This window comes from Cyclopterus lumpus, chromosome 8 (genome assembly GCF_009769545.1).
Source record: "Cyclopterus lumpus isolate fCycLum1 chromosome 8, fCycLum1.pri, whole genome shotgun sequence".
In the NCBI taxonomy this organism is placed as follows: domain Eukaryota; kingdom Metazoa; phylum Chordata; class Actinopteri; order Perciformes; family Cyclopteridae; genus Cyclopterus; species Cyclopterus lumpus.
The window spans coordinates 9911298-9928035 of record NC_046973.1 but is presented as its reverse complement, the minus strand read 5'-3'; the positions used below and the strand labels follow the sequence as shown (position 1 = coordinate 9928035).

Sequence of the window (16738 nt, the reverse complement as noted above, 5' to 3'; positions counted from 1 at the left end):
GTATCAAGTTGACACCTACTTGTGTTGACACCTGTAAGTGTCTTGTTTTGCCTAATCAATAGTCCAAAAGCCAAAGATTGTCAGTATTACAATTAAAACAAAACAGAGAAAAGGCTGAAACCAGAAAATATTTGGAATTCTCGCTTAATAAATGACTCATCAATGATTTAGAGACCAATCAGAAAAAAGAATGGTAAAAAAAAAATCAATCTGACTTTTAATCCTTAGTATGGGTCTCCTAACTCCTAAAACACAGCCTCCTATATTTCCCATAATGCAGCTCAAAGGCATTTGATTAGCTATCTGTTCATCTCTCAGGATCTTCTATCTTTTGAGCTGTTGGACATCAACATCGTCCAAGAGTTGGAGAGTGTCCCAAACAACACGCCTGCTGGTAAGAAGAGTTCTTGTAGTTTCCAGTTGCTGCTGGTTGCTTAAGGGAGCTTGTGTCCAAAAGCGGATACTTGTTTGTATCAAGGATGCAAACGTCTGATATTGTAGCAAAGTGAAAAGTGGGTAGCAGCTCCTGTTGTAATTACAAATCACCAAGCTGTTTCAGTGTAACTGTTGGTAACTGCAAAGACCTGACTGAGCTTTCTCCGTCCAGACATGACTCCCTGCATGTCCCCTCTACCTCAAGATGGCCACCTGCAGGACAAGGGCAGTACTTCTTTGGCTCTCATCCAGGAAGAAAGTGAAGTCATTAATAGTATCATGGGTAAATTAGTTTTCTATTCAAAGATGTTTAAGGTTCTTGATAGAGTTGTGTTGATAAGTTGGTAAATGAAAGAACATCTAAAATGGAACAAGAAAGCTGAATATGATTTGAGGTGTTTCTGTACAAACGTTTGTATTTATTAAACAGATATACCCACACCCTAATACAAAGAACAGTGATAGATTTCACCGGTTCGACATCCATATTAATGCCCCATATATGGTCGACACTTCCCTTTGAAAGTCCAGGACCCTTAACCTCTTTCAAGAGGAAAACAAGTTGCAGGTTATGGTAAATGGACTGTAATTGTATATCACTTTTCTAGTCATGTCATCATTCACCCATTCACACCCATTCATACACTGATGGGAGGGGCTACTATGCAAGGTGCCACCTGCTCATCAGGAGTAGCTAACATTCATACAACATTCACACACAGTAGGCACAGCTGACTGAAGGACGACCCTGCTTTACGCTGAGCCACAGTCCCCCTGAGAAGAGAAGGGATGTCCTGAGGCCTCTTTTGCAGGAGACAAGTTAGAATAAAGTAGAATGTTGTTCTCTTCATATTGCTACTGAGAACCAGTCTATGGGGTGTCTGTGGCTCAGTGGTGAGCAGGGTCGATCCCGGCTCCTCTCGTCCATACGGTGTATGAAAGTGTGTGTGAATGTTAGTTACTCCTGATGTGCAGGTGGAACCATAGCCCCTCCCATCAGGGTATGAATGGGTGTGAATGGGTGAATGGTGACATGTAGTGTTAAAGACTAGAAAAGAGAAATACAAGCACAGTCCATTTACCATGTATTACTATAAATGATAAATGGATACATACCATATAGTCTGGACTTTAGTTGAACTGTGCAGCATGAAGATACATTCTATAGTCAAGCACAGACCTGATGGTTGACTGTAAATTCAACTTTCTGTCCTCAAGATAGAAACATGCTTAATTCTGATATAAATTAGATTAATTTAATTGGACTGAGTGGTACCTGGATGTAACACATGTTAAAGCATGCGGATTACAACTGAATGTCACACACAGATCCTCTGTATGCCTAAGACCCTGTTCCCACACGACTTTATGGTAAATGGACTAGACTTGTATCGCGCCAACAAGAGGCAGTGATGCACTTTGACCTTTGATACCATCGCCAAGATGTGTTTTAAACCAAGTCTAAACAGGGTTTATAGATGCCATAGGTGTTCAGTAATGCTGATAAGTGTATTAAGTTCACTAGGAATTGGTTTTCCTGCAGTTATGCCTGCATACTACTGGGAATTGTTGGTACTTATGGTCAGCAGTGGTTCTAAATGTATGCAGAAGAAGAACCTGGCACTGAAAACTGATCTGTCTAACAGACATAACATTGGTCCACCTGTTACTGGTTTGCAGATGTCCCCAATGGGGCGGGATCTGGAGCAGACGGAGGCGGAGTCCCAGCTCAAGAGGAAGGGGAGGACGACATCAGCGGGACTCAGTTTGTTTGCGAGACTGTGATTCGCTCAATGACCCTGGAGGAGGCCCCTGACCACACCCCTCTGAGAGTGTCCCGCAAAGGGCCAGGTAAACATCGGCAGGGGTCACGGGTCTGAAGTTGTACTTTGATACGGATTACTGTTTTTTAACTGTTGATAAAAGTCAGTGTCTCTAAAAATGTAAGTGAACAAAAATTAATCCAGCAAAGTAAGAATGTACATTTTTTCCAAACATGAATAATTTTGGAATGAGGAACATTGTCGCTATTGTTTACTCATATACTCTCTATATTATTATTTTTGCCGATTAGGTTACAATGTATATATATATATATATTGTAACCTAATGTGTGTATATATATATATATATATATATATATATATATATATATATATATATATATATATATATATACACACATACACACACACACACACAATCTGCTCTCTGTCCACGATACAAGACATGCAGACAGGGAGAACAATAAATAATTCAACGGTTACTTTAACTGACTTACCAATTTGGTGTTCTTTCCTCCAAATAGTCCAGCAACCTAACCATTCATTTATGAAATTAAATCACACACTTTAGGATCACCCTTACCGGGTAAGATGCATGAACATTAATGGTCTGTGAGAGTGGTATTCAACAATGTAACCGGAGGCGCAGCTGACGAAATGCATCATAAGCCACAGAACAGGGTATCGGGCATTGTAAATAAATATAACATGATATATTAACAATGTAGAACAATGTAATCCACTAAATCCCACTACAAAAACAGTGTACACTAGTAGCTGACAGAAGTAGGCTAAAGCACGTCATATCGACCTTTTCCTCCCCAAACTAGTTGTATTATATGGCCATTTAAATCCACTATCAGTCCACCTCTAGTTTTGTGCACATCTTTTACAATTTGGGTGAGTTTTGCATATGCCTGAGGGACTAAACAACATGGTCAAATCAAATAGATATCCAGTATCATGGGCTGGTAAAAACAACTATAAATGTATGATAAGTCACCCAGGACAAGTGTCTTTAAAAGTTGCCTATGTCTGTGTTCAATTATGAAATATTCTCTCAGAAAGTAAACTCTTTGGACAGCACAGATCAGATTCACTTCCGTTCTTAGCTTTCACAATAAAAGCCTTGGACATACAGTTTTTTGTATTTTTGTGTTTTCGGCATGCTACAAATCAATGTTTAGTCCCAGTTGAAAACCCTTGTGTGTAAACTGCTGTATGTGACATCTATATTTGGTTCTTGTGTCCAGCATTATTTCTGATTGGACTTGTTTACTCTGTTTGCACATGTCGCAGCACAAGTATTACTGTACAGTATTTAACAGTGGACTTCCTGTTTGCCCCCAGTGGTGCGTCCGGCTGCTCAGGGCGGCTCCTCCTCCTCTTCCTCCTACTCCTCCTCCTCTGTGAAGAGTAAAACAGTGAAATCAGAAGAGAGACCAGACAGCAGCCCCAGCACCTCTAAAAGCCCCCTGAAACCACCGGCTACGCTGATGGCTTCCCTCCCACCGCCACTGAAAGCCTCCCTGCCGGCTCCACTGTATGTGGCCTCAACCCTGGGACCCGGCCCCAGCTCAGCCCCAACCCCGCTCATTGCTCCGCCCAGGTCCTTCACACTGCAGGAGCACTCAACCACAGGTGACAGCAGAAAACATATCGGATGAGCCGAGATACCATTTGACATCGGATCATAAAAGTCCTTGATTGGACACATGGTCTAAAGTGCATTGTGCAAGTGTATTTAGGACATGTCCAACTCCAATTTAGCTAAACGGTGGATAATCTAGGCGCAAAGTAAGGTGCAAGGGGCAAAAGGGTTATGTTTAGACTTTTAATAATCATATGTGTGTTTTGAATGTCATCTTCCATTCCTTGTTGAAGCCAATGCAGAAGTGTCTTAATTGCATCCTTTTGAATGGCGATCAGCGAGAGGGCTCCTCTGGTTGCAAAAAAACAAGATGGCGACAGCTAAACTCAAGGTTTCAAAACAGTAGTCCATAAACCAATGGGTGGCATCACGACGACTACCTCCACTTCTTATATACAGTCAATTACTATTGAAATGGTGGAATAAAAGCTCTGGAATTCAGGGAAATGTTTGGATTACACAAATCGTAATCAGTCCGACACAACCGGAATAGTATTAATAGTAATAATACAAAAAATATTATTGTAGCATGATTTTGATCTGCAACTGGGCATAAATACCTGCTTTGAACAGTCAATAGACGTACAACAATGTGCTTAATGAAGATTCAACGCTTTCAACCATTTGGTACTGCCCTAGAATTGTCTTATATGTTGTCTCTATGAATCATACATTGTGTTAATAGGAAGGCACTTTGTTAATTTGTCCATTGAGGGGGGTGCTAAATGAATGTTGCTGATGTATAATGCACAGGGAAGGAAGGGACAAGCATTTGGTAGGACCCCAGTCTGTCTCATCAACAACTCCATTTGACTGCATATGAGCAAATGTACCAATAACCAATCATTTCAGAGCATATGCATGTTGGTGCATATCACTGTTTGGATAATGTGCCCTTTAGATAGCACCAGTACCTTTAGACAAGCCATTTGGTAACCAATGGGGCGAGCGCTTTCTGCTGCTTCTAGATAGCAAGGCAACAACAACACTCCTTGAGTGGTAACTTTGTCAGATAGTTAATGCATATAAAAGAAGAGCAGCTGGCATATCTGTTCATAGAGCAGCCAAACTAATTCCTGTTGCTTTAATAAATAGGTCAGTTTATAATAACTACAACCCCAGTCTGTTTCCTCATAGGCTGTATAAGTGATCAGAGTCATCGTGACCTCACCCACTGGAGTTCGGCCATCTTAGCTTTTTGCAACCAGTTAATATATGTGACCATATTTGGACTGCGGAAGAGGGATATTGTGATGCAGTACAACCTGTCAATCACTTTTTAGCCCCATCCTAAAGCATCCCCTGCTTTATGGTCTGTTTGACTCTGAATGACCATCATTTACTAAATGACCATCATGCTGTATTGAAGAAGACTTGAAACTAGAGATTGAGACCATAAACTTTAAATAACCTTTCATATTTTCTATTGCCTGTCTCATTATCAGGCTGTATCTATGGGTTGTAAATATTCAGTTTTAAAATGAAGTGTACTCAGTACAGATTTTTGTTCAATTTAACCTTTGTGCGAGATGTGAGACCAATAGATTCAGAAAGGTATGATCATTTTGCTTTTAAACATTTTAAAAGTTGTTTGAAAGTCCTAAATACAAATAACATTTTGATCTGTTGAAAATCTCAAATGCAGTCAGTTTGGTAAAGGTGACTTAATTACTTATTAATACATGAAACACAAAGTTTAGGACATAGATAGACCTGACATGAATCTTGTTGATAATGGTACTTCTTACAGTAGCTAAGAACAATGACATAACATTATTTATATACACTGTTGATTTATTGATAGTATTTATCTTTAGTTCATTTGCAGTAATAACAACAGAATCAATACAAAGGGGATTATGCATTTCAAGTTTTGAAAACATGGGAAAGAACTAGGGGCCCGGTCGGGCTCAGCCCGAAAGAACAACATGGAGCAGCAGTCACCCTGTGGACCCACCACCCGCAGGGAGAATTATCGGGGTCGGGTGCTATGTAGACCGGGCGGCGGGAACAGGCGGGAGACCTGGGCGGGCCGATCGCCGGCAGCATAGACTAGCTCTAGGGACGTGGAACGTCAACTCACTAGCGGGGAAAGAGCCGGAGCTGGTGCAGGAGGTGGAGCGGTACCAGCTAGATATAGTTGGGCTCACCTCCACGCACAGCATGGGCTCTGGAACCAAGCTCCTGGAGAAGGTTTGGACTTTGTCCTTTTCTGGAGTTGCCCAGGGTGAGAGGCGCCGGGCGGGAGTGGGGATACTCACGAGCCCCCGGCTGAGCGCCGTTGTGTTGGAGTTTTCCCCGGGGAACGAGAGGGTCGCCTCCCTGCGCCTACGGGTTGCGGGGAGTAAGGCTCTGACTGTTGTTTGTGCTTATGCACCGAACAGCATCTCGGAGTATCCGGCCTTCTTGGAGTCGGTGGGAGGGGTCCTGGAAAGGGCGCCGCCTGCCGACTCCATAGTTCTCCTGGGAGACTTCAACGCTCACGTGGGCAATGACAGAGAAACCTGGCGGGGCGTGATTGGGAGGAACGGCTTGCCCGATCTGAACCCGAATGGTGTTTTGTTGTTGGACTTCTGTGCTAGCCACAGTTTGTCCATAACGAACACCATGTTCGAACATAAGGTGGCTCATAAGTGTACCTGGTACCAGAACACCTTAGGCCGGAGATCAATGATCGACTTTGTAATCGTATCATCTGATCTGCGGCCGTATGTCTTGGACACTCGGGTGAAGAGAGGAGCAGAGCTGTCAACTGATCACCACCTGGTGGTGAGTTGGATCAGATGGCGGGGGACTCGGCTAGAGAGACCTGGCAAGCACAAACGTGTAGTGAGGGTGAACTGGGAACGTCTGGCAGAGGATCCTGTCCGGGAGGTCTTCAACTCCCACCTCCGGAAGAACTTCTCACAAATCCCGAGGGAGCCTGGGGACATGGAATCCGAGTGGACCTTGTTCAAAGCCTCTATTGTGGACGCGGCTGCTCGGGGCTGTGGCCGGAAGGTCATCGGTGCCTGTCGTGGGGGTGAGGGTAGCCGTCAAACTGAAGAAGGAGGCCTTTCGGGCCTGGCTGGCCCAGGGGTCTCCTGAAGCAGCTGACGGGTACCGGCGGGCCAAAAGGGCTGCAGCGACGATGGTCGCGGAGGCTAAAACTCGGGCATGGGAGGAGTTCGGGGAGGCCATGGAGAAGGACTTTCGGTTGGCCTCAAGGAAGTTCTGGCAAACCATCCGACGGCTCAGGAAGGGAAAGCAGGGTCTACCCCAGGCTGTTCTCAGCAGGGGGGGGGGGGAACTGCTGACCCGGACTGGGGACATCGTCGGGCGGTGGAAAGAGCACTTTGAGGAACTCCTAAACCCGGCCAACATGTCCCCCGGAGAGGGGGCAGCGCCGGAAGACTTTGGGGTGGATTCACCCATATCCCTGGCAGAGGTCGCTAAGGTAGTCAAAAAGCTCCTTGGTGGCAAGGCGCCAGGGGTGGATGAGATCCGCCCTGAGATGCTGAAAGCGCTGGACATTGTTGGGCTGTCTTGGTTGACACGCCTTTTCAGTGTCGCATGGGGGTCGGGAACAGTGCCCATGGACTGGCAGACCGGGGTGGTGGTTCCCATCTTCAAGAAGGGGGACCGGAGAGTGTGCTCGAACTATCGTGGTATCACACTGCTCAGCCTCCCGGGAAAAGCTTATGCCAGGGTGCTGGAGAGGAGGCTCCGACCGCTTGTCGAACCTCAGATTCAGGACGAACAGTGCGGATTCCGTCCCGGTCGTGGAACAGTGGACCAGCTCTTTACCCTCGCAAGATTACTGGAGGTGTCCTGGGAGTTTGCCCAACCAGTTTACATGTGCTTTGTAGACCTGGAGAAGGCTTTCGACCGGGTCCCTCGGGGGTTTTTGTGGGGGGTGCTGTGGGAGTATGGGGTGCCGGATCCGTTGGCACGGGCCATCCGGTCTCTGTACGCCTGCAGTAGGAGCTGTGTTCGTCTCCTCAGTAGTAAGTCAGACACGTTCCCGGTGGGTGTTGGCCTCCGCCAGGGCTGCCCTTTATCACCGGTCCTGTTCGTGACCTTCATGGACAGGATATCTAGGCGCAGCCAGGGGGCGGAGAGGATCCGGTTCGGGAGTCTCGGGATCGCCTCTCTGCTGTTTGCGGATGATGTGGTCCTGTTTGCCTCCTCGGACCGTGACCTCCAGCATTCACTGGGGCGTTTTGCAGCCGAGTGCGAAGCGGCAGGGATGAGAGTTAGCACCTCCAAATCTGAGGCCATGGTGCTCTGCCGGAAACCGGCGGATTGCTCCCTCCAGGTGGGGGCAAACTGCCTACCCCAAGCGAAGGAGTTCAAGTATCTCGGGGTCTTGTTCACGAGTGAGGGTAAGGTGGAGCGGGAGATCGATAGGCGGATCGGTGCGGCTGCAGCAGTAAAACAGGCGCTGTACCGGTCCGTCTTAGTGAAGAGGGAGCTGAGCCGGAAGGCAAAGCTCTCCATTTACTGGTCGGTCTACGTTCCAACCCTCACCTATGGTCACGAACTCTGGGTCGTGACCGAAAGAACGAGATCTCGGATACAAGCGGCCGAAATGAGCTTCCTCCGTAGGGTGGCCGGGCTCAGCCTTAGAGATAGGGTAAGGAGCTCGGACATCAGGGGGGAGCTTGGAGTCGAGTCGCTGCTCCTTCGTGTCGAAAGGAGTCAGCTGAGGTGGTTCGGGCATCTAGTTAGGATGCCTCCTGGACGCCTCCCATTAGAGGTTTTCCGGGCACGTCCAACTGGTAGGAGGCCCCGGGGAAGACCGAGGACACGCTGGAGGGATTATATCTCCCGGCTGGCCTTGGAACGCCTCGGGATCCCCCAGAATGAGCTGGAAAGTGCTGCGGGTGAGAGGGAAGCCTGGGTCGGCCTGCTGAACCTGCTGCCACCGCGACCCGACCCCGGATAAGCGGGTGATAATGGATGGATGGATGGATGGGAAAGAACTTTGACTTGTATTTGGCCAACTCATCTTGTTTTCAGCTAATCAGCCCAATTGATTCGGACTGATAAACCAAAGTAACAGTCGAAGTAAAAGACTTATGTCCATAAATACCTCTTTAAGTGACCTTCTTGGTAACCTTCGCTTGTCTAGGAAAAGCTGAGCTATATTATGTTGTTCCTCAGTCTGCTACAGTCCTGCAGTATCTCAGTGAAGCACAGAACTACACAGGCAATGAGTCAGATCTGATTACATTACTTTACTACTGGGTCGATTTGTAACTTATCAGTTTATGAAAAATAAAAGCAGACTACTAACTAACAGCAGGGCAGCAATATGCTAAATGTGATCAAGCTGCTGAAACTCTTGAGAAGTGGTCAAAATAACACTGCCATTTTATAATCTTCACTTGTGGCGTTCCTTCTGATAGAAATGGGAAAGATAATATACTGAAAGTGGCGTTCCATCCACAGCACTCCATAATGTTACCTTTTCATGAATGTCAGAGGGTTGCCAGCATGTTTGTTTCAGCTGTTCAACTTATCCTCACTCAACAGTATGATATTTTATTCATTCATTTTTTGCGTTTTCCTTCATAATCCAGCAACACGTCAACTTCCATCTTCACAGGAAACAACATACATAGGTTTAGTCAACAAAAGTACCGACTTAGGTTGAGGAATAGATTGTCTTTTTAGTTTGACTATGACAACTTATGATATGATACAATGTCTCTACGTCACTCCTCATCAGTCCAAATATGGTTGATTCCGTTCAGTGGTTGCAAAAAGCCAAGATGGCGACAGCCGTTATCCAAGACGGCCACAATGCCGAACTAGAGGCTTCATAACGACAGTCCACAAACCACTAGGTGACTTCTTGTATACGGTCTTCAGTGGTAATGGTTGGCGTATATAGTAAACACAGATGAGTATGTATTTAATATTGATTCAAGGCTTTTACGAGGAGACCTACATGCTCTGTTCGTGTTTCAACTTTTCAGCTGCCCAAATATTAATAACCACGACACACTCGGCTGAGAGTAACCAGTAAACTTGTTAAAACAACATGGCCACAGATAATGTGGTTTGAAGCATCTAAGGACTTATTTGCTCATAGTTTCTCCACCAAAAACATATATCTGGCCACTAAATATTGGGCCTCTTGCTAATATATTGTACCCACTCATTAATAGCACATGGATCTGGAAGTTGCATTCGCCATCTTTGGTGGTTAATACCTTTGCATAGCTTGAGAAGCTATTACACTCCACCATACATCTGTTGGCACACTTAATCATGTTTAATAACTCTAAACAAGGTCTATAACCATAATCTTGTCGAAATATATTTTAGGAACTTGCGGTGGCGCAGAACTATGTCCCTGGTTGGTACCCGGTTCGCTTTCGAAACTTAGAAGTTTTGTTCATCCCGACACAGTTGAAGGTGAGGAATCCCACACGGAGAACATCCGTGTGGAGAAGGAGCCAGGGGAGGAGAAGGAGAAGGAGGGAGGGGAGAAGAGAGATGGGACGAGGAGTCGCTCCTCCTCCACCTCCTCAGAAGATTACATCATCATCCTCCCTGACTGCTTTGACACCAGTCGGCCACTGGGGGAATCCATGTACAGGTACGTGACTCCAAAAAATTATTACATGCAGGGGTCAGGGGACTGTGTATGAACAGCCAACAGACCCTGCGAAGATATTTGCTTAGTTTAGAATCACACTCCAGTGCCTGTGTCTTATCAGAACTAAAAATACATGAATAAAATTACTATAAAGCAAGGAATATCTGCCTGTTTTTCTGTGTTTGGTCAAAGTGTTGTCACAGTCCCTTTAAATTCCCATTGCAGCTCTGCTTTGTCCCAGCCTGGGGACATCCCAGCCAAGACCCCCACAGACACAGAAACCCCCTCTCCCGACCAACCGGGCAGTTCAACCCCACAGGGGGAGCTTGGTGAGGCAGAAGAAGCTGCGGCGGCTGCAGGGACAGCGATGTCGGACAACAACAGTGCCAACGACATGCTTTGTACCTCTCAGACGTTAGACGACGAGCCTCTGACACCTGAAGTGGTGGCACCGCCTCAAGCCATCACCACACAAAGGTCAGTATGAAGGTTGGGATACAAACACAGCAGCATACAATTCCAACTGCAGGCCTCGACAGGCTAATATTGGTGGTAGGTTCCCTTTATTCTTTATTATTTAGAAAGAATATCTGGCTCTCTATGCTTCAATAAAATATATAAAACTTCTATAGTCTGTTGTTTGGTGCTGAGCAGATAGTTTACAATGAGTTTATCAGAGCTTTTTCACTGGAAACAGCTGCCTGTTGCTGCTGGAAACCAACGTTTGATGAGACCTGTGAGACCAAATCATAACAGTAAAGTTTCACCCCGTAAAACCTAAACAATGAGATGGAAACCGCCAAAAGGCTCTGTAGAGTTGGTCTGAATCTCTGCTTTTCATATTACAAACATTTTGTCTTTTGTTAATATAACAAATATTCATTACAGCTTTGATGTTTAAATATTTGTTATTTGAAATGCATTCTTGGCATTTGACTTTATATTGATAGTGGTAGTAAAAATACTGACATAAAGGCAAGGAGGCAGAGAAAGGGGAATGAATCAGAGGTATGTGTTGTGTGTTTTAACCACTCTGCTACCAGACGCCTCAATGCAGCTTTGATTTAAATATGTAGTGTTTTTTTGTTATTTGTTCCACTGGCTGTAAATACTTGAACAAATATGTTGCTCTTGATGTTGTGCAGTCCAGGGAGCAGTGAAGAAACTGATGTGGACCCTGCCACTGCTGGGGAAGGAGCAGAGGGCTCTGAACTGTACCAAACTGAGGATGGTAAGCACGTTGCTAATACCTTCATTATGCAGTGTGATTGGACCACTACTACAGCAGCTAAAACCCATAGAGCACACGGCTCTCAACATGGAGATGGCTGAGCCTGTGGTGAGAAGCTAACAGTATGAATGAACATTGCAACAGTGCCGACAACAGCAACAATCCTGAGAGAGCTAAAACAGTGCAGATCGGCTGCGATTAGTTAGCTTCAGCTTCAAATCACCTGATGGGTATCAAATGTCAAGATCAAAATCTTCCTAAAATTAAATGACATCAGGACGCATATGTCATTTATATTTCTTTTGTGTGCTGGCATAATTGCATTTTAAACACATATAACATATATAACATGTATAACGTGTAACAGAAACGCAAACCTTGGTTTGTACCTTAGTTTGGATTTTCAAATGTGAAGAAGCTCTAAGAGTCTTTAGCAACTATGTGAGGCTTAACCAAGGCACAGCAGCTTTCAGTGTCTTGTTTATTCTGATGCTGACATTTTTCATAGATGTTGAGGGATAATATGTTTTCTTTTGTTGTACCACAGTCTCTGGTCCTGAACAAACTCAGACAGATGATGCTGAAGTGACTGAAGACACAGAGGACGACAACCCTGAGGACCCCAGGTCTCACACCCATACATACCCTCGCACACATTCAAACTCAGCAGTTTGACTAAAGGAAACGTACTGCTGGCTGCATCAAAGTTCCCAGCTTACTAAATTATGGTGGTGGTTAATTGGTGAGCTAACCACTAGTGCGCCAGCTAGCTGGAACATGCTAGCGCGCCAGCTAGCTGGAACATGCTAGCGCTAGTCGGTCACAAAAGCAACAGATTTTCTTCTTTTTTTCTACTGGTTTCTACAGCATTTAGTTCTCAATATTATACATTGATTATTTCAAAAGTTTTGTTTTAACAAAGAAGCTAGCAAGCTTGTTAGCACTGTTATTAACATTATTAACGTTCACCAATTAGCCTCAACTCATGATTTGTGTAGAAGTGCTGGATTGGAGATGGAGCCAAGGCTTTCACATAGCAGTCACGTTTTGAAAGTCACCTCTTTATTGTCGCTTCTCAGGCACCCAGGCCTCACCAGCGGCCTGGTGAAAGGAGCCTTGTCAGTAGCTGCGTCTGCCTACAAAGCTCTGTTCACTGGACAAGGCCCCACACAGGTCAGCATGCGGTTTATATCTTGCAATCGTATATCATACCTCATGTTGTTAACACATTTATGGTACTCTTAAAGTACTAAAACTAGGAGCGTTCCGATCAAGTTTTCTGTTGGCCCTAATCCCAATCAGAGTCCTTCAGTATTAGATAGCTTCCAGTACCAAGGCTGAGCCAATACAATGATTCCTACTTTTGTGAATTATGGATAACGTCAGTTTAGGTCTACACAGTTATTTATAAGGGACACTGGCGCAGGTCACGAAAATGAGTGGCTGGGGTTTGCTAGAGTATATACTTTCCTGAATCCAATAGAACAGGAAGAGCTGCTAACATTAGTCTAAACTCATACAATAGAATACAGGACGGCCTTTCAAACAGTAGTCGGCACTACACAATACTACACATTGAACATGTAAGTTGTAAACGGATCACTTTCTTTAGGACTGTGTATTGGCAATGATCTGGCAGTACAATATGTATCATGCTATATGGGTTACAATTCAATATAGTGCAATACTCCAAACAGGGTGATTGTAACAAGCTCCTAGCTGTCACATATGCCCCCCCCCCCTGCACCAAAGGATGAGCACACTCAGGGAAGATTTCGTAAAATTATTTATTACTTAGCAGACTGCTCTCCTCTCTCGTGCCTCTATCCCTATCAAACCTCATATAGGGAAGAGACACACATCACATGATCCCTGCAGCTCAGGCAAATTAGGCCTCTTCCCGGCACCTGTACTCCCCTCCGCAGTTGAGCCTAACCACGCCCCAGCCACCACAGTGATATTGAGATTTCTTCAATCTAAATTTAAAATAATATATAAGTACCTTTTTTCCATCCAATCAGAACAGTAGAATCTGCATTTGCATTCATCACAGTCCCTGTAAGATCCAACATCATAGCGCTACTTTTTTGGAATCTGAGCCACAGTCTGCGACAAATCTTGAAATGGTAAACTATTAATCGATCGTGGTTTTGAGAGTCACCACACTAAAAGCTCCATGCACATTACTTCCACATGTGGAGAAGTCCAAATCTAGGCCTGCCACACGCCAGTCAGTTTATATGTTTCTTGTTTCTATGCAGCCTCCAGTGGATGCATCCACCCAGGAAACCATGATGGCCGTGCTGGTTGAAATGGGTTTTGGGGACCGGCCACTAAACCAGCGGTTGCTGAAGAAATATAACTACAACTTGCTGGACGTGGTCAACGAGCTTGTTCAGATGACTGACAATGACTGGTACTCTACACGCTACTGACGAGAAACAGAGAGAGAGAGAGGGGGAGAAATGTAGAAAGAAGAGAGAATGAGATTAAACAAGACATTCCAGAGGAAAGACTGGAAAAGAGAAATTCATTTCTGCTCATCTACCCTTTTTTTGCCTTCCACCTTCTCCCCCATCTCTCCTCTGATTGGTCCAGTTGGATTGAGATCGATCCTCTCTAAGGACACTTAAGGAGACATTCCAGCTAACTCTCTGGGATGTACTGGAGCTTCAAACACCCACTGTCTGTAGTGTTACTTTCAGCTTAGGTCTTGATTGTGGCAGGGCAGCGGCTTTGCATAGGAATTTAAGAGGAATGAGGACAGAGACAAGTTTATCAAGTCTCAAAAGAGCTATATGTAGCATTTAGCATTTGCCAAAAGTGAGTCCCACTGCAGCCTGCACTGCTCTATTTATATTGAAAGGCCACTAGTAACAACAAATATGTATTTTAATGTGACACAACAGGCTAACGTGAAGCTGTACCTTCAAAAACCACCATGCCCTAAAGTAATGTAACATATTTTACAGCTAATATAAATGAAATGCTACACATAGCACATTCCGGCTTTACCCTTTTACCTGGGACACTGATAATATCCAGTATTCAGCTCTGCACCAAGAACCATAGTGGGGAGATTCACTTCACAGGTCGCTTTGGCGTCACTTAGTTAGAACACGTGTTCACATGATAGTAAGTTACAGATCAGAAAACCACATTGAAGTTACACCATCAGCCCAGAGCACTGATATACTTTCTTTTAACTGTGTGTTTGTGTGAGCATGGTGGATCCCTTCTGTGATTGGATCCTCGAAAAATGATCACTACACATTCCATAAGATGAAGCTAAGCCAAGGAAGCTAGTCGCTGCTTTTTCCTGGTATGATGAATAAACAAATAGTAAACTCGTGGAGTGGCGCCATGTAAAGGCATGTTTACATTGTGCAAAATTCTAAATCCCAAATGAAGATTTTCCAGAGTTGGCCAAGAATTATTTGGACCTCACCTGCCTTAGAGTTCAGATAACAAAGAGCCTGGGTTCTTGCAGAACTCTAGGCCAACTTGAAATACGGTTAGGGCGGTTCAAATTTAATTTGTAAAGAAAATTTTAATTTTGTTGAATTCATGTGTGGGACACATTAGATATGCAATGCCAAAGATGCAATGTAATACTTTGCATTAGTCTGGCAAGGTAGTCTTTGGTTCTTATCTTGGGTCCGGGTCTCAAAGTTGGCAGTACCAATTATGTTTAGTCAGGTCCAGACTCCGAGATGCAGGTTCCAGGTTCAGGTCTCAGCTCTCGGCCTATTTTAAAGAGGGTACCATCTTTTAAATGTCTACTGTTGTGTTAGGCCATTATTGCAAATAAATACACATTGCCAATTGATTGCCCTGAGGTGTCATTGGTAAATTCACTTACCTGTTACATATATCAGGATTGTGATATAGAATGACATCCACGCCTAAAGGCTGCCACTGTAGGCAGCCAAGCATGTGAACAATACTGCTTACGTTGGAGCCACATGTCTATTTGTTCATGTTGGTAAAAAGCAAGTATATCATGACCTTTGAGCGGGTACAAAGTGATTATCTGTGCTCATTTAGGTTCAAACATACAGTATAGCGTTATTAATATTATTATTATTATTGTTGTTTTATGACATGTCCATATCACTGGAGCATAGAAAGAGTTTCCACACACCTCTCACTGTACTGTATGCATAATCTACCGAAGATTAGTTGATGACTACTAAGAAAGCAAAAAAATTACAAAAAACATTATAGTGTTTGCACTTAAAAGCTTGCCATTCACAGGGACCATTCAGTCAACATAAACTGTGTTCCTAATATTGACTCTCCCATCTCACATTTTCTGGACCTGTTATTGTTGTTGTAAGCTGGTTCTCACAATAAGCATCCTCAGTGTTCCCTGATGATCCAATAAACTCTTTGTTTATAGGTTTAAAATGTTAAAAATGAAGTAATTCCTCACATTTTGTTCACTTCATTTCTCTTCTCTTAACATCAGATGACACAGATCAGCCAGAAAGACAAACCCAAATTGACTGTATTGAGTCGATTCAGACAGGCTAATGACCTCAAATAGGATCCAGCTATGTTGAAGTGTTCATATCATTTTGTACTCTTGTCATCTGTTTTGTGCTTCTTCAAAGTGGTCCGGTGTCTGGGCTGATACTCTTAAAGGACGTGTAGTTCTTAGTTGGTAGAGCACATGAAGAGTGTGTACAGTATGTAAGGTCATTCCAAACTTAAACTGGAATGAAACCGTGTGTAACGATGTGAACATTTATTTTTGTTTTTTTCCCTTCACAAACATATGAATATATACAAAACCTCCTAGTTGGAAGCAATGACGGTCAGTTGACTTCAGTAGTTTAAGTTAAGATTGTTTACGGTGCTTTTGCTTTGAATGCTTGGTGATTATGTTGTATTTTTTGGCTTATTGTGTGGTGGTTGAATTTGCTCCACTATAGGTGTGTGTTAATGTTTTTGTTTGTAAAAGAAAAAGAAGAAGAAAAAAAAGTGAGTTGACTTGAAGGATTTGGAGTCGACACAACTTAATACAACAGCACTTGTAGTATAAA

The 16738-nt window shown here is 44.1% G+C and overlaps 1 protein-coding gene across 1 annotated transcript in view; it reads left to right on the top strand.

Moving 5' to 3' along the window:
- nbr1b (NBR1 autophagy cargo receptor b) overlaps positions 1–16109 on the top strand; it is a 30267-nt gene extending 14158 nt beyond the window's left edge. The window contains exons 14-23 of the mRNA XM_034538697.1: positions 319–394; positions 608–718; positions 2116–2286; positions 3570–3860; positions 10270–10459; positions 10685–10936; positions 11605–11690; positions 12238–12316; positions 12770–12863; positions 13952–16109. Of these exons, the coding sequence (XP_034394588.1) occupies positions 319–394; positions 608–718; positions 2116–2286; positions 3570–3860; positions 10270–10459; positions 10685–10936; positions 11605–11690; positions 12238–12316; positions 12770–12863; positions 13952–14125 (1524 nt within the window). The 3' untranslated portion in view covers positions 14126–16109. The remainder of the gene's footprint in view (positions 1–318; positions 395–607; positions 719–2115; positions 2287–3569; positions 3861–10269; positions 10460–10684; positions 10937–11604; positions 11691–12237; positions 12317–12769; positions 12864–13951) is intronic.
- The last annotated feature ends 629 nt before the right edge of the window (positions 16110–16738 follow it).